The 17,675-nt window shown below is 39.5% G+C and overlaps 3 protein-coding genes across 3 annotated transcripts; 1 reads left to right on the top strand and 2 right to left on the bottom strand.

The window, feature by feature from the left end:
* Positions 1–1,851: 1,851 nt before the first annotated feature.
* LOC146461882 (ubiquitin-related modifier 1-like) lies at positions 1,852–5,745 on the bottom strand. The gene is made up of 5 exons (XM_085086290.1): positions 5,573–5,745; positions 5,400–5,470; positions 4,441–4,522; positions 2,773–2,821; positions 1,852–2,209 (listed from the first exon to the last, which is right to left on the bottom strand). Exons 1-5 carry the CDS (start codon positions 5,641–5,643, stop codon positions 2,141–2,143), a joined length of 342 nt encoding a protein of 113 aa, XP_084942416.1. The 5' UTR covers positions 5,644–5,745; the 3' UTR covers positions 1,852–2,140.
* Positions 5,746–6,864: 1,119 nt separating this feature from the next.
* LOC146461881 (uncharacterized) lies at positions 6,865–8,166 on the top strand. The gene is made up of 2 exons (XM_085086311.1): positions 6,865–6,970; positions 7,566–8,166. The coding sequence occupies exons 1-2, from the start codon at positions 6,918–6,920 to the stop codon at positions 7,873–7,875; spliced, it is 363 nt and encodes a 120-aa protein (XP_084942437.1). The 5' UTR covers positions 6,865–6,917; the 3' UTR covers positions 7,876–8,166.
* Positions 8,167–8,852: 686 nt separating this feature from the next.
* On the bottom strand, positions 8,853–17,648 carry LOC146461880 (uncharacterized). Its single transcript, XM_085086251.1, has 4 exons — positions 17,179–17,648; positions 13,845–14,199; positions 12,389–12,469; positions 8,853–9,986 (listed from the first exon to the last, which is right to left on the bottom strand). The coding sequence occupies exons 1-4, from the start codon at positions 17,439–17,441 to the stop codon at positions 9,294–9,296; spliced, it is 1,392 nt and encodes a 463-aa protein (XP_084942377.1). The 5' UTR covers positions 17,442–17,648; the 3' UTR covers positions 8,853–9,293.
* Between the last annotated feature and the right edge of the window lie 27 nt (positions 17,649–17,675).

Raw genomic sequence — 17,675 nt, 5'->3', positions numbered from 1 at the left:
AAAGGCAAGAAGTTCAAACCTCTTGATCTGAGGCCCAAGAAGACCCGTGCCATGAGACGTGCCCTTACCAAGCATGAGGCATCCCTCAAGACCAAGAAACAGCAGAAGAAGCTTACACACTTCTCACTGAGAAAATATGCTGTCAAGGAATAAATCAACTGACTGACAATAAAAACGTTCTGTAGATAAATATTTTGATGTGTTGATTCCTGTGTTTTCAGCCGTTCTTACTCCATGTATCCCGACAAAGCAATGCCTTTTTCCATCTTTGCTGTATGGGTAAAACAAGAACTGGAAAAGCCATGTTTTTTGCAGGCTACTTTCCATAGGGTGTCATTTAGTTAACCAAGGAAGTGGGGAGATTTCCAATTCTTTGCACTTTAAATTCAAACCCTCAACAAGCAAGGCTTACAACTAAGGTTAAGCTGTGTAGGTCACATTCATAGTTTAATGACCCCTCTCCCTGTCAGTTGTGTAACAAAATACTGCACAGCAGATTTTATTTGAATGGCTGCTCAAGAAGATTTTGCAACTTTTTATGATTTTGAAAAGTAAACTTAGAGCCATATTCAAGGGTGGAATCCTGGAATGAGAAGTAGATACAGAGGAACCATGTTTGACTGATCACAATGCTTACTAGAGGTTGTTAAGTTTGACTACCCATCCAACCAGGATTTAAAAAGAAATTTAATGAATGAATTCCAAATATTCATAGCACTTTACATGGGAATAGTTTATATCTTTTGTGGCTGACACCTGCTGTTTGTCATTTTTTATCTCCTGAATGGTTGGAGATGCACTTGTGGTGCACTAGAGCTCATAGTAGACATGTTCCAATAAATATAGAAGTGCATGCTGGAAAGTACATTATGTCAGCTAGAGGGAAGGGTTTCTTTTTATTGGTGTTTCTTTTGCCCTAACCTCAGCTCTTTTGGTGTTTGTTTCGCTCTCATGGCTGTAAAAGTATGGTCAATTGGCAACTAATTAGGTGTGGAGTGTTCTCAAAGCAGAACTACTGGTACTCATTTAAGTGGGAATGAATGTTGACAAAAACTGTCAGCAGTGTTTTGAGTTGAGATATGGGGCATAAAGTGAAAATCCATGGTACCACATTTTACAGGTGCAGCCAGTGGAATGATGTTGTGCCAATCTGACTTATACCACTAGGGGAGTAAGTGGTAAATTATTATACAGAGAAATGAGTGACCTTGTATGTGAATTTCATACTTATCACACTGTGACCATGACCTGGTTAACATTGAACATTGACATCCATTTCAAATGTGGCTTTAAATTCGTTTTATTTAAATTTTCTACTTGGTTTCTACTTAACAATTAGATTATGAGCTCAAGATTTCTATTGCGTGATACACCTGTAGTTGATGAGGGCGAAGCCCGAATCCACTATCACGCATACAAATCGAGAGCGAATAATCTAATTGTTTTATAATTTATAAATCTACTAGTCGCTCAAAACTAAACAAGTAAATTATCTATTTCCTCATCGCAGACACTTCGAAAACGCGATGAAGCGGCCGCCATTTTGTTGAAAACCGCAACTCACTATCTATCACAAAATAGATAGTAGCGTAGCCATTCAGAGAACGGCATTCGTGATAGAACACTAGTAGATTTATACTAAAAAATGTTATTAGATTTTGTCATAACTGTGGTCCTGTGACAGAATAGCTTATACTGCATTCATTTGTGTGTTTAGCGACCATAATGCTCCATCTCTTCAACTGATTCCTAATCAAAGAGACAATCCAAGATGTTAGCTTTCAAAAAGAAAGACTATTTAGCACTTCCACACCCAAAAAATACACCTGCACTGAAGGCTAATAACAATATTTAATATTACACAGTAGCATGCTGGCAAGGAAGTGAAAAATACACTTGAACAGAATGCCACAGGAGTGTCCTCCTTGAATGAGTCCAAGTGTCTGTATTTTTAAGCTCTACTTTGACCTGAAATTCTTCTTTAGACTTTTTCCCAAGTACAATATCAGTGACAAAGAACACAAGCACTAGCACAAGGTCCAGTCCAGCACTGAGGGCATGTGTTATTGTGTGTTTTGACTGTTTTCCTCCTCTTTCCTTTTACTGGTATGTTGTTGTTTCTTGCATTTTCTTTCAAATGTTACCCTCCATGAAGAGTTGAAATGAACACAACACTGTCATTTTCTTGTAATTCATAATCCAATTCACCCTAAAGGATAAAGAAATGTAAAGTAAATTATCATAACATTTAAGTTGCATCTTAAGTAATAACCAAATCAGGAAAACAACAGCCAAGATATAACCATTCTACCACTATTTTACTGCTCCTACAGTCCTAATCTCTGTAAGTTCTAACCCATCAATTGCATAATTGCTATGGTGAGGTGTAAGAAAAGTAGAGAATTTGGGGAGGGGAGGGGGGTTTGCAGGATTTGTCACCTTCATAAATAAGATCACAGACAAAAAATGTGATGCAAGGTTTATTTGGGGTGATGAAAGGTAAATTTCAGACTTTGTGAGATGGCAAGGCCAGCATTTTTCTACAATTCCAAAACTTTCTTAGCTTCACAAAGCAACAGAAACCAAGACTCTTAGCTTCATGCAAGCAAATCAAGAAATGTGATTTCAACCAGTAAAATTTGACTAAAATTTTGCCAAATGTGTATTTTAGTCTTTTTTTTTTTTACCTCTTAAATAATCAACTGATTAATATTGTTTGATGTCCCACTAAAATATATTGTCAAATGGTTAGAAAGTTCTCCAATTCCTCACCATTAGCTCCCAGTCTGCCTCATTTATTAACACCAATATTCCAGGTCGTCTACAAAGACAGAAAAAATTACTTAAAAAACAACTCAAAATATTCAACTTATTAAGCTGGTTATGAAATGATTTTGAATATTAAAAAGTCAAAAATTCTACAAGTGACAAGAGTGTTTTGAAAAAAATTATTGTACAAGTGACTGCCTGCCTTACGGACTGGCAGTATTCTTCATGTAGCACAAGATAAATAAAACAAACATAAATTACAATATGCAGTTTCATTTACCTGTCAACTTAACATGTCAAGTGACAATATATGTCCAGGAGATCTTAGAAAGCTCTACTTAAAACCCAGATCATACATATTTTATCTCATTTTGGTTCTAAATGAGTGTTAAATACTCACAGCAGTGAAAGTCACTTCATTTTTATAAGGACACATAAATAACCCTCTTTATAAATTTGAAAAAAGCAATTTGACAAGTAAAGTATTAGTGCAGATTAGTGGCAGATCTTGGGAAGATCCATGCGTGGCTTCATCCTCCTTTTTGTTAGTAAATGGTCTTCGGGGCCAAAATTATTTTCATATTTCTGACCCACCCCCACCCCCCCCCCTTAATGTTAAGCTCCACTCCCCTGGACATTCCTAAACACCAGTAGGCTATTCTCTAGGGTAACTTCCCTTGGCCTTCAATGTGCTTAGGTTCAGTTTTGCTGGGTATGTGCTGCTGGCCTCTCATAGCCCCTGCCCCATTATAGTCTATTTTGTGGCCAGTTATAGACCCCATCTTAGTCACTTTTGGGAAAATGTGATTTTCGCCATCCCAACTAAATCACTTTCTATTTATGCATCTACTTTGTTCTGGACTGGTGGTTTTGTGCTATTGTGTAACTGGTTTATTGAAGTTGTGGTTTCAAGAACGGAATGTAATGCGAGGTGATTGTTACATTTAATAAAGAACAATTCTCTGACTTTTGTAGCCTAGACCATTTTGACTCCCTACGTAATAGAATTTTCTTACCCCAAAAATCCGAAAATGTGTGACCCCATTCTAGTAACTTTATTGAAAATGCAACCCCATTATAGTCAATCCAGTCGTGAAAATGCGACCCCATCCAGCGGCACATCCCATTAGCCTCTTATAAGGAAGTGCCCTCCCCACCCCCCCCCCCCCCCCCCCCCCCCGGCTTCAATGTGCAGAATTTGTGTGTGCCAAGGTTAAAATTTAACCAAACAGCATTAAGTTTCAGTAAGTTGTGGTGCAAAATTTTGGAAAAGGTAATTGAGTTCAAAATGCCCCCTCCCTCTCCAATAACTCCTCTTTCTTGAAGCCTGAAAATAAAAAAAAAAGCATTGGCACCCAACCTCCTTGTTTTTTTACCCCTCTTTAAAACCAAGGGCTAAATTCAAAAAGCCCTTCTAAGAGAAGATAAACCCTGCGTGGGGTTTCTTTAAACAATAACAATGGATCAGAGAATAAACTCTACAGTATATGTTGTAGTACTAAGCAGACCCATTAAATTCCCACGGAGCATTAGCCATGTTGTAAGAAATTATAAAGCTTAGGATACAGCTCAACTTATTTCAACCTTGTGAATCTTGAAGTCTGGATCCACTGCTATTGCTGTGATTTTAAACTAATAAATCTAACTGAGATGGTAAAACTTGTTCCTTACACTGAGTCCCCTTGAATGAACAGCTCTGGCCTTTCTTTTAATAAATTATTTTTGATCCATACTAACAGTCTTCTGATGTTCCCTATCAGAAGAATATAAGAAGAATTTTTAAGAAAATCACCACTGATAACAAAATACAAAGACAACTTCAAGGACAAAATGAAAGGACAATAAAAACTATTGTTGAAACATTGGATGTCCAGGAAGGACTTCTACATGACTGAGGTAAGTGCTGGCAAGTGGGCAAATTGACTGACTGTCAACATTATTATGCCTCATGGCTGTTCTTTCCTCTCAACCAATGAAGGGTAGCTTGCGTGCAGACGTCTCGTATTTCTTCCTCCGTTTTTTGACGTAGGAAGAAATACGAGACGTCTGCATGCAGGGTAATGAAGGGGTGCCTGGAAAAAAGCCCTAAGTGACTTCTGATAAATTGTTAGATTCTCCTTCCAAATTGCCTTGTATTCAATATTTGTGAGACAAAAGGAGAATTTGACCTTAAATCAAAGTCACTTAGGGCCTTGTTCCAGTCACCCCTTCAAATTCTGTGTTGCAAAGAAGTTGAAGTCAATAATATCTGCCCATCTCTGAAGACCATAATCCTCCTACCCAAAATCTTAGTGAGACCCCTTCTGGGGTACTCATTGGAATTTTGAAATGGCTCCTTGCCCCCTTCCGAAAAGCTACCAGAGTAATATTTGGCAGGCATGGTTCTACATCATTTTGATCCCTAGGAGGTAGCATTTCTACCACTGTTAGGACCCTGTGTTGCATTTTTTCTGGCCGGCTTCTAAACTTAACCTTCCTAATAAAGATGCGGGGCGACTTCTCGGACCAAAATAATGAAAAAGTAGTGAAGAGGTAATTTTCATGCACCACCAAATTCTCCAAATCAACATCGACGGGGAAGTATACCAACAGAAAGGAGGTGGGGGGGGGGGGGGGGGGGGGAGACTCACAAGGATTCTCGTTCTTCGGTAAAACAACCTCGTGGTCCTTCACTTTATTGAACAAAAGTTCCGCCCCGCCACTGAAAGAAAAGAAAGAGAGAATTCTGAAGAAAAGTTCTACACCGTTTAAAAATACATTAATAGAGTAAAATCTACACAGCAGTGGACTGTACTGAAAATACCTGAACTGAACGGAGATCTTCAGATCGTCCGCCATATTGGAAGCTCCAGCGCATACTCCGCACATGTGCATTCCGCTGAGGAAAATTTCGCGGGAAATTAATTAAAGATTTCCCGCGCTTTTAATGAGAGTTGTGTTTTTGTTGTTGACTGAACGCCTAATTTTTTATTTCCCTTCTCGGTTTGGTTTTTCTTCTTTCTCTATGCATTTTTCGTTGTACGCGTACGTACTACTGCAAGTCCAACAAGAGCGTACCCAAATGTTTAATTTATTTTGGATACAAATACACGCCTTCAGCATCGAGCTTTACACGCCAACTCTGGTGAACAAGGAAAAATTGAGGCTTTTCCTCTTTCTCTTGTCTCAGTGGCCAGTCCTTCGTGGAAACCAACAACTGAAATTGAATTATAGATCTCAAGATTGCAGTAAAAGTAGTTCTCTTGGGACGCAGCAGGAATACAACAAGGAAAAGCATTCACAGGCACAGTCGACATTCATGTAACTGTCGTCCACTATCAGATCTACGCGCACTGTAATTGGTGGTATTCTCGCCTTTATAGAAACCCCTGGAACTCACATGGGAGCAAAGCATTCTGGAGATAGATAGATACTTCATTGACATACTTTGCAGCCAGAGGCTAAATTACGTATACACACGTATAGTTATAAAAGCTACAATAAGCTTATTACACAAACTTGAAATACTTTAAGAAGAAAGAAAATGCTTATAGTACATTCGGTATAAGAAAAAAATCATAACTAAAAAGACATATGAAAAATATGGCATCTGATTAAAATCTTATTAAAAATTTGATGGCTATCTTAAAGAGTTTACCCGGAGGCATTGAGAACTGAATGAAACCATTCCTGGCCTGTACTGTAGGTTTTAAACTTGACATCAGAAGTCTTGGCATGCGTTAGAGTGTGTTGTTAACTGTGCGAGGCGGGCAGATTAAGACATTTAAAATATATACAAGGAAAAAAAAATAGGTGTAGTAACAATATAAACACCTCTGCATACTTTCAACAACATATCCCGATGTTTAAATACCGGCTGGTCGTGTGACAATTATGGTAATAGCGAGCGCAATTGTGACGTCAAATTGTATTCATTTTCCTTGAAAACTCCTCAAATTAAAATAATTTTTACTAAGAGGCAAATTACTTTAGCTCTTGAAAACAAGATTCCTCTGCGTAAAATGTTTAGGAATAGATTTAGAGATAAATTTCAACGATTGTAAACACCCAAAAGGTAAGATATATTTTTCGAGTACTTATTTGTTGACTAATCAACCACAAGTTGTTTTGATGTTTACGACATTCAGGAAAAAGCTCTTCTCACCAAGATGGATATTGTTCTTCCAAGATTGCAACGGAATCTACGCATCATAGGAAAACAGTTAAGTGGAACACCATGTGCATCGTGTACATATTTCACACTTATAAAGCATCATAGAAGTTTCACTTTTAACCGTATTTCCGATTTCTAATTGATTGATAGTAAAGGCTGGTTTCCATATAATCGCGGATCGCAGATCGCAGATCGCAATAAGGTCTGCGATCATATGGAAACATACTTCTGCGATCGTATGCGATCCTGCGATCACGATCGCAGACGATCGCGGAAGATAGAACATGGTTCTATCTTCTGCGATGTTTCTATATGATCGCAGACGGTCGCAGACCTCATTGCGATCTGCGAACCGCGATCATATGGAAACCAGCCTTAAGAAATAATATAATTGACGATCAGGCCCGGGAGAGTGAATAACGTTTTCCAGCGTATAAATTGCTATCCTGTGGATACGATGTACTCCAACCAAAACATTTTGTCCGCTGTATATCGACTTATCTTCTGGATAAAGTAATCCACTATTTCAACAACCGGGGCTAGAAAATCGAAAAATCTGGTAGCTAATCTGTTCAGAAGAAACCTCTTAATTCGTATCCATGTTCACCACATATTTCTCCCTTTTAACATTTTTGTACCACAGGATTCGTTCCATCCCTTCAAGGATCCGACGGACAATAAGACGAGCCGTGGAGCGAGTTCGTGCTCGCTTTGGAATGTCTCGTGACACTGAAAGAAAATTAGAACGATTCCAGAGTAGCATGGCTAAGATCTTCAGCACTAACAGCCGGGGAAGCCGGGGACAGGAGTCTTCAGGGTTTATTAGTGATGAGGAAGATTTCCCGGATTACAGTAACACAGAGTTGAAAATAAGACTCACCCCACCCCACTCGGGAACTCTGGCGGCCGAAACTGATGGACCTATCGAGATTGAAATGATAGTTTTAAAATAAACTGTACAGAGTAAGGCGTCAATGGTGGTGGGGTGACTATAATATCTGCTCATGACGTCAGGTCAAAATAGCGCCTTGTGTCAGTAGCCAACAAAGCATGGGCTCCTGTCAGGGACAAAAGAAATATTCATTTAATAGGACAAGCAAGACCTAGAATACTGAGAAAATACGTGTTCTAACATATTTCGTTTCAGTGGCAAATTGGGCAAAATCTCTGTCATACTTTACTTGCATAAATTTAGTCTTATGCTTCGCAAAATCGTCGTAATCCCTGTCCTACAAACTTTCTAAAGAATGGGGACATGATACAGGGGTGAAGAGTGAATAAAGATTTTTCATCGTTGTATCCATGACGAATCTAGCTTAACGCAAAAACAGAATTGCTCGGGAGAGGGGCTGGAAAAGAGGCATCAAGTCCGCTACCTCTAACAATAAGGGAAGCGGGTCATACGAGAATCGACAATGCGCTCTTGATCGGCGTTCGTGTCTTTACGGAGCGCTCAGGCTCACCACTCGAAGATTGCGCGATTGTCGGTCCCCCCATCCACTTTGAGAGTCCACTGTCCTCTTCAAGGAACGAAACGATACCATTGGGTTCCTCCGATATAGGCCGTCGGTTCTAAACGGTTACTTGCCGCCCAAAGGGTCCGTGATTTTGGGACTCTTTATCTAGAACGACGTTCTTTCTGTCCACTGTTGTGAATCATTAATGCCAAAAAGCCCGCCGAGAAAGCCTCGGCGAAGAAGCGAAGAGGGGCTCTTCTACTCTCGTTACTCCAAAACACCACATACAATAAAGGAATGACCAACAAAATATAACATCGCTTAAAAATTCGGGAAAACACTTCACATCACATCTGATGCGTAATCAAGTAAAAGACTATATGCAGTCTCTTTCAGACAAAATACACTTTTGTTTTTGATGTATTCAATGTTACTCGAATTCGAAAATGCGATAATGAAGACTGACGATCACACTAGAAAGGCAAAGAAACTTTTAATTTATTTGAATAATAGCATTCTACATGGGAATAAATAATGAGTAAATAGCGCTATAAATATATATCCTCAGCTTTTCCTTTAAAAGTAGACGCGCTGGTTTCTCCCAGGTTCAACCATTGTTTAAAAAAAATCAAGAATGAAAAATCTCTGGCACTCAGTATCTCCAAGGAACTTTTTGGTCAAAATATCGGAATTTGTTTTCCACACTGAGGCTCGAAAGGTCGCTTAATTTTTTTAACCCTAGTATCAGAAAAACCAATTAAAGTGTGCACAAGAAAAGTCCTTGCAGCATGCACTCGGGTGGCTTTGTGGCCACACATTTTTTAAGTGCCCTTTTTCTGCAAATCTGAGAAGATAAACCTAGGTTGCTAGAAAGGGTTTTTTTTCCTGGACATTACTGGGCAGTAAAACCAGCCTCAAAGTTCATCTCTTTTCCTAGACAAACATTCCCTTTTTGTCTCGATTGCTCGAGCGCTAGTTATATCCAGATAATTTGTAACAAGTTTCTTAAACTTCAATCTAAACTCAACTGCAATTCGCTGCCTTCTTGAGACATCATGGCTCAAAATCTCTTCGTCCTGAGGCATTCCAGTACTTCTGCCCGACATCTCGTCTCGCAGGTGCAGCGACAACAAATTCAATGCAACAACCTCGTCTTTACAAGAGTACAAAGGAGTACTCTCAGTGTGAAGCGAAGGACTGTTCAAAATTTTCTTCAGCTCCGATAATTTCCCAGCATTGCTTCCTACTCGCACTAAATCATTCACTTCTTTGTCTGCAAGGGCCTGAATTCTAAAAACTGGAAGACCAGCTGCCTTGAAGGTGAATTTGTCGCTGTACTTGACCCTCTTTTTGAGTTTTAGCATCTCCGCTAATCTTCTTCGCATTCTGCTGTTCAGCTCTGGCAAAGGAGTGAAGAATTTGCTGCCTTTGGACTCGAACACACCATATTCAAACAGCGTCTGAACGCTGTCACCTGTCGGGTTCACATCAATGAAGATTGTGTCTCCTTCTTGTACAGTACTGTTAAAATATCTGTATCGGAGGGCACCACCTTTGGTCCACCACGTTCCACCAGCATTGGGCCGATATGTGAAAAAGTTTAAACCCTGAAATGTCAAAATATAATGTCTTAAATCAAAGCTTAGAGAAAAGCTGACAAATAAAAAAAGATTTTCACGAATTAAGAGCCTAGAGCATGACAGAACTATAGTGCTTTTTAGAACACTTTTCGTGTTTTAGTTCAGATTCGCTGGAATTTTTTTTTGTGTGTGTGCACATTTCCCCTCAATTCCTTCAGGAAACCTTGTCTCGATGTTTCATCCACTGCTTTGTACTTCGTTTTGAGATAAAAACGGAAATCTTACCGATAATGGGTTTCTACTCCAAACGAACAATCTCGGCGTAACATTTCAATTCCTAAAGGAACTGAGGGCCGCATGCAGACTTCAAGCACTTTCTCTTTTGCTCCAAAATCCCCGGGAAAAACGATAAAAAAACTGAGCGAGCACGATATTAATAATGATAAAAACTGTATTTCTGGGTCAATATAATATAGTGGTTTAAATTCCCACTAAGTAAGGACACCTATCTAAGAATATAAAAATAAAATATGCATAAAACCTATATTATGAAAAAAAAAAACTAACAAAATATCAACATACCGTATTTACTCGAATAAGCGCCGCGGCGCTTATTTAATTTTTCGTGTCTCCTGTGCGGCGCTTATTCGAGGGCGGCGCTTATTAAAAGGGTCATACCACAAAGCCAAAACATTTTGATTGTACAAGCAAGCGCTGACAATCTCCTTACTGCAACAGTTACAGGGAAGAGAAAGAGGGAGGTTGGGCTTCTCTTACCGGCAAAGTTTACAGCCTTCACGCAAGAACTGAAGAACGCGAACATTTTGAAGAGAGAACTAAATGAAAGAGCATCAAGATATACTCACTTCGAACTGAAAACATCACTATTGATGAAAATAAATTCCCATTGTTGGCTTAGAACCGCATTGCAGCGATTACAGTGTATTTTTATCATCTTATGGAAATACTCAAATAATCGCCGCACCGGTGCTGCGGCGCTTATTCGAGGGCGGCGCTTATTAACCATTCCGCCCCATGTGCGGCGCTTAATCGAGGGCGGCGCATGTTCGGGGGCGGCGCTTATTCGAGTAAATACGGTACTCAATCACAAAAGAAATTGAAATTTGAGGGGTGAGTAGCGCAGCGCCATTGTCCCTCGCGCGCGTGCAACTTCTCCACTCACCCCTCGGATTTTCGAGCAAAAGAGAGACTGCCTACAGTCTAGGCCACATGCAAAAACTCTTGTGAATATAAGCCAAAACAACAAAAAGTGGTCTGAAAAGCACTGCAGGTCAGTAAGACCCCGAACCTTCAATATTGAAAATAAACAAACATAGAAGGTGTCTGAGTGGAATTGGTGACTCCGTTGCAAATGAGTGGAGCTGCAAACGACCCCAGACCGGAAAGAGGGATACCATTTCTAAGAAAAGGATTTCAAAACTGGGGCAGAACCTCCCTGTAAAAATTTCATTGAGTACCTCCCACCCTCCCAAGGTTACAACATGTGCATGGGGAAGGAGGCCATGGGGACTTGATACCCAACCAGATTATATTATCTAGGCACCACTGAATTCCACAATGCCCCCCCCCCCCAAACCAGACTGCAAATACATCAAATGTGGCTGATGACTCCTGTACAGAGCTTACACAAGAGACCAGTGACCTTCAGATCAGTAAGAATATTCTTCATGAAAGAAATGTGATGGTATATTTCCAGCCTGGTGAATGAATGAGAATGATGATTATTCTAGAAAGTGACGCAGGCATACTCGGAAAAAAGAAATCCGAGTGCGCCTATCAGGAGTCGAACCTAAGACCTTCCGATTACTAGTTCGGATGCTCTACCACTGAGCTACAGGAGACTCGTGGGAGCTAAGGCCATTAAACTAGGTTCATGGGACAAACATCCTGCATACCGCTAGGATTTGAATGTCAAACGTGTGGTATATGAAAGAAATACCACACTTTTGACATTCAAATCCTAGCAGTATGCAGGATGTTTGTCCCATGAACCTAGTTTAATGGCCTTAGCTCCCACGAGTCTCCTGTAGCTCAGTGGTAGAGCATCCGAACTAGTAATCGGAAGGTCTTAGGTTCAACTCCTGATAGGAGCACTCGGATTTCTTTTTTCCGAGTATGCCTGCGTCACTTTCTAGAATAATCATCATTCTCAATATTCTTCATGTGGAATTTTTAAAAAGGTAGTAATGCTACCCATGGCTGATATACTAAGCCTATCTAAAAAAAGTTAAGATCAATCTAGAGAATTTAACCTCACAAGAAGCTAACAATACTGAGGACTAGTAGCAATCAGGCTCCATTTTTTATCCACATGGTCGAGTGACCATGTAAGAGGAAGAGAGAGTGCTGTCTCTTGTACTTAGGATACATCTTGACTTAAGAGTTTTCATGAATCAGCTGCAACTTACTGGTACCAAGGTCCTAACAGGGTGTCCTGAATCACTGGTAACATTAACACTAGTTGACTGAACCGCACAAACTGTATTCACCTAGAATATAAAGAACAGATATTAACTTTGAAGTACACTGAAACCCCACCTTACAACCACCTTGATATTATGACCATTTTTTTGTGTCCCAAACCAATTGCCCATTTTACAGTTGTGTGCTTAGTGACCTGGCCTTGGATTGGAAGTGAGGCTGGGGGTGACCTTGTTTTGATACAAACCTCACTGCTTTTCATATGTAGATCATGCTGTTGTTATGCTAATCAGTTTGCATTTACATATGAAAAGCACTGAGGTCTGTATCAAAACAAAGTCACCCCCAGCCTCGCTAAGCATACAACTGTAAAATGACCTATTGAAATTCCAGTCAGAATTTCCTTAGTTTTACAACATTATTGACCATTATTAATCTGAGCACCCTGTTATTACGACCACATTTCCATGGCCTGAAGTGGTCGTATTAACTGGATCCCACTGTATAGTCTTACTAAGACCAGTTGGCCTGTGGTCTGCATGGCTCGGCAGAGCTTGACAAAGTTCCATAGCATGAAACAAACTGGATTGGATAACAGACTATTGCAGGGTTACCCCTAGAATTTATGTAGGTATTAAATTGTGGGTAACTTTTTCACCTGAGCGGAGATAGACAATGTGGAGTAAAGTTTCTTGTCTAGCAAGAAAATAACATGACAGTGCAGAGATAATGCTCAAACCACAGTCCTTCAAACTTACATCCAGTGACTGCTGCACCTCACCAACACAACCGCCTATCCTTGTCTTAAACTGAACATCTTTTTTAACAAGACATAACACAATTGAGACAAAACTAGTCAAACTGGATGGTAGAAGTTTTGGTTCATGATTAAATAAATTTTTAAAACAAACACCTTTGAAACCCACTCCCCATGCCTAGTATAATTGAGAGAGAACACTCTTTAGAGGGACATGAAACTTGTACCAACTCTGCCATATACTAGTTTGAAAAACATGTACTTCTAGTTTAGCGAGAGAAAGGACTGTGATGCTTTCAGAACATACTTAACCGAAATATTAACTGCCAGAATCAAGAAGTCTGCAACATATTTCTTCTACTCCACAAAGACTACATTGACACATTTCCTTGCTTTCAAGTTACTCTAACCTTCTACTAATAACATCATTCTGGACATGAATACACCCACTTATAGGAACAGTACATTATCTGTGATTGCACCGAGAAAGTTGTCTTTTCCACAGAGATGTCAATAGAGAGGGCATTTACTGCACTGAATTGGTTGAATTAAATAGTAATAAATTTAAGTTTTTCTCAGTCTCAAAGCTTCGGCAATGCTTATTCCAAGAGCCACTTTAAAGGACTATTGAACTAACCCCACTTTCCACTCCCCCCCCCCCCACCCCAACAAAAAAAAAGGCTCACCAAGGTCTCTGGATCTAGATCTTTACCAGCAAACATTCCAAAGCTGTTCAGCTTTGGTGTGATGTTAGCAGCAACCATATTGACCACTTCCTTCCACTTCAGAGCTCTCTTAGCTAATTCTTCATCCTGAAGCTCTCGCAATTCATTTTCACTCCACATCCATAGAGCATCACATTCTTTGTTTACGAGGATCTTGAAGTAAGGAAACCACTTCTCACTTCTGATGTGAATAGAATAGAGAACAAAGACAGCCATCTGCATCAACTGCAACACTTGCTGCTCTGCGAAATCCTGATGTTTTAGGATCTGGTCATCTGTGAGAGATAACTGCTCAAGAGTTGGTCCTATTGTTGAGCTGATGGTAATAAAAAACAGCTCAGAGTGAATATCTGAATAACTATTATCATATATTTGATATATTTGAACAGCCAATTAAAGATTTCAATACATGGAAAACCATGGCAGTTATGTACACAACATATGCAGTCGCAAGAAGAAAGCCTGAACAAAAATGGTTTGGATGGACCTGAATGGCAGTTGAACCCATCATCTCTGTTATACCACTGTAGTACTTTATCATCTGAGCTAGCTAGCAGTTCACTTGTCTGGTGTTTCATTTATTTACTTCCATGTCTTCATCCCCCACAGGTTTATAATGAACCCACAAAATGACCAGCTCCCAGATGAATTGACAGCTCAGCTGATAAAATGCAGTACTGTTATCACAGTGGTCAGGGGTTGAAAACCATTCAGGCTTGAAGTTTTTTTTAAGTCTTCCTTTCACAACAACATTAATTTTATTACTTTTTGAAAAGTTAAATACATGGAAGACCATCAAAGGGAATAGGCCTTATCGTGGTTTTTCGACACCATTTTGACGAGTAGGCAAACACGCTTGAAATAACAGTGTTTGTATGGAAATCTGATGTCAAATAATTTTCATAAAACATCGCTTCTGAAAAATTTATGAATTGGAAACTTTTGGCACTAGGAAAAGGGTTTTAAGAAAAAAAATGAGGGATGTAGCTGTGCCAGAAAACGTCCAGTTGTGTTTTGAAGTTTCCATACATTTGCCTGTATTTTTTCCCCACGAACTATTTTTAGTAGCAGTTCATGGCTGGTTCGCTATACAGACAAAATAATGTATGGAAAGTTCAAAACACTGTTATTTCAAGCGTGTTTGCCTACTCGTCAAAATGGCGTCGAAAACCACGATAAGGCCTATTCCCTTTGATGGTCTTCCATGTATTTAACTTTTCAAAAAGTAATAAAATTAATGTAAGTTTAATCTGTTAACAGTGATTCTGGAAAAGAACACAAAACATTCATGGGCGGATCCAGGGGAGGTGAAATGGGTGAATTTTCACCCCCCTTTTTTTGAGCCCCCTTCCTTTTTTTTTTCCTTATCCGTCAAATATTGAAATAATATTTGATTTCTCTAATTGAGGTGGAGAATGTGCATTAGCGATGACTGGTTCTACCAATCAATTTATTCATTTTGAGCCTGTTGAAATGGGGTTGACAGACCTACACGACTCCCGCTGTGTGCCCATTGTGTTGACTAAGCCTTTATAATTTTGCTTTAATAAGCATGTCTTTAAGCGATTTCCCTTTTCTATAATAGATAAAGGGAGGTTCCTTGTATATCTCTCTTAGTAGCGGCTGGTTTTGTATTAAATGCCATTCAGTGTCCATTAGAATATTTTTCAAACATGGCAGTGATGGTTGAAATTGTGTCACGAAGGGTAGAATTTTCTTGTGCACTTTCTGTTTTTGTGTAAGAGCGTTCTTCCTTTCTGCGAAGTTAACTTCGGAGAGGATTTTGTCCACCAGGTTACTAGGATAAGCTCTCGATACCAGGCGTGTTTTAAAGTTTTTAATGTTTTCGTCAAACACTACTTTAGAAGCGTTTGTCCTCAGAAGTGCCTGCTGGGTGGCAGCTATTGTGGTTTGTGTACTGAAATGTTTTAGTAGGTTTGTAATGTGTGCGCACGTCGAGAATCGATTTTTTCTCGAATCTCTGTCCCTTATAGACTGTTGTATCCAAGAATGTTGTTTCTTATTGTGAGACTTCAGCGGTAAACTTTATGGTAGGGTGGTACGAATTTGCTTGCTCAATGAATTTTCTATTTCTTCTTTGTTTGTATCCCACAAGTAAAATACATCGTCAATGAATCTTCTCCACATTAGTGGTTTGTGAACGCTCTGCCTTAAGATCTCCTTTTCTATAGATGCCATAAAGATGTTGGCAAAAGCTACTGCCATTTTAGTGCCCATGGCAGTTCCGTGTGTTTGGAAGGAGTTCTCCTTCAGTATAAGGCTGAGCATTTCTCTGAGGAAATTTGTAGCTATAGGAGGGTTATTGGCATGAAAGTTCTCGTATGCGTTGCATACTATAGTGATTCTTTCAGTCCTCCTGTGGGATATTCGTGTAAAGGCTAGTGACATCCATTGAGACTAGAAAAGCGTTTCTAGGCACCCTAGTGCTTTCAATAAACCTTATGAAATGTGTCGTATCTTTTAGAAACGAGTCCTGTATTTGTGCTATTGGCTGAAGTAGTTTGTCTACGAATGATGATAGGCGTTCTGTTGGGCCATCACACCCAGATATGATAAGTCTTGACTTCCGACTAATGTCGGTTTGTGAATTTTTGTGAGGGTATAAAACACTGGGCTTCGGGGCGGATTTGGTGTTAGGTTAAACCATTTAACCGTCATTTCGTCTATGCACCCTGCTTGATGAAGGGCATTAATGAGGTGTTTAACTCTCTGGGATGTGTCTCTAACCATTGGTTCGTCTAGTGGCTGACAGTTATTTCTATCATCCAATTGTTTCTGTCCGTCATTGATTTTGTTTTCTCCGTTCATAACGACGGTTGTTCTGCCTTTATCTGCTTTTTTGAGAATAATTTCTTTGTTGTTAACGTTAATAAGCTCCTTGAGAGCTCTTCGCTGCACAGACCTCAAACACCTCAACCAGGCTTTGGCTCTATAAAAAATTACATTATTACAAAAATTCACCCCCCATCTCAAAATCCTGGATCCGCGCCTGACATTATCCACCTATAAGCCAAGTTGGAACCCTGTAGGCTTTGAATTTGAATAAGATTGATTAATAAACATAATTACCAGAAAGAATATGTAAGTTAATTTAGCTCTTTTTATTTTCAGATTTTTAATATGAGCTAGACACAAGATTACAGAGCACTCAAAGGGTTTCTGTTCGAATAATATTTTAATATCTATCCAACGTTTGATTTGAACCTACTGAATTGTTTTCTCTTACTTTGCAGGACATAGTTATCATTAACTTCAAGTATTGTCGTTCTAGTACCTTTCAATAACAGTAGAATTCACAAGTAAGGACTGTGGAGCCATTAGTATTGATTCTTTTTCTACAATCCGTCTGTCGGCCAGTGCGCTCAACTTCTTGTCTTTCGCCATTGCGAATCTGCATCGACACCTTCCACCGTGATCTTCAAACCACTTTTTGAAGTTCTCCAAGTCGTCCTCTGTGGCCAATTCCTCGCTTTTGATAAAAGAGAAGAAACTTATGGACAAAATCAGACCAATTAATAAAATCAATTTGTCTAGCATGGCGGCGTTTACGACGAATATTTGGGGCGTCTTGCGAAAGATGACAAGCGATTTTGCTGTCCAAAATCCCTCAACCGTAGAAATCAACGTAAGCTATGCTAAATTAGACATTTTCGATTGAAAATGTTTAGAAATAAAAGAGGACAGTCCCTATTAAAAATTTAGCAGCCTTGAGCAAGTAAAAGGCTAAAACTTTCAAGGCGTTCCACGTTGCATGCTAGTAGGCTGCTGAGA

Source organism: Pavona decussata, unplaced genomic scaffold (genome assembly GCF_977016875.1).
Source record: "Pavona decussata unplaced genomic scaffold, jaPavDecu1.1 SCAFFOLD_193, whole genome shotgun sequence".
NCBI classification, from domain to species: Eukaryota; Metazoa; Cnidaria; class Anthozoa; order Scleractinia; family Agariciidae; genus Pavona; species Pavona decussata.
This window is presented reverse-complemented; position numbering and strand designations above follow the sequence as displayed.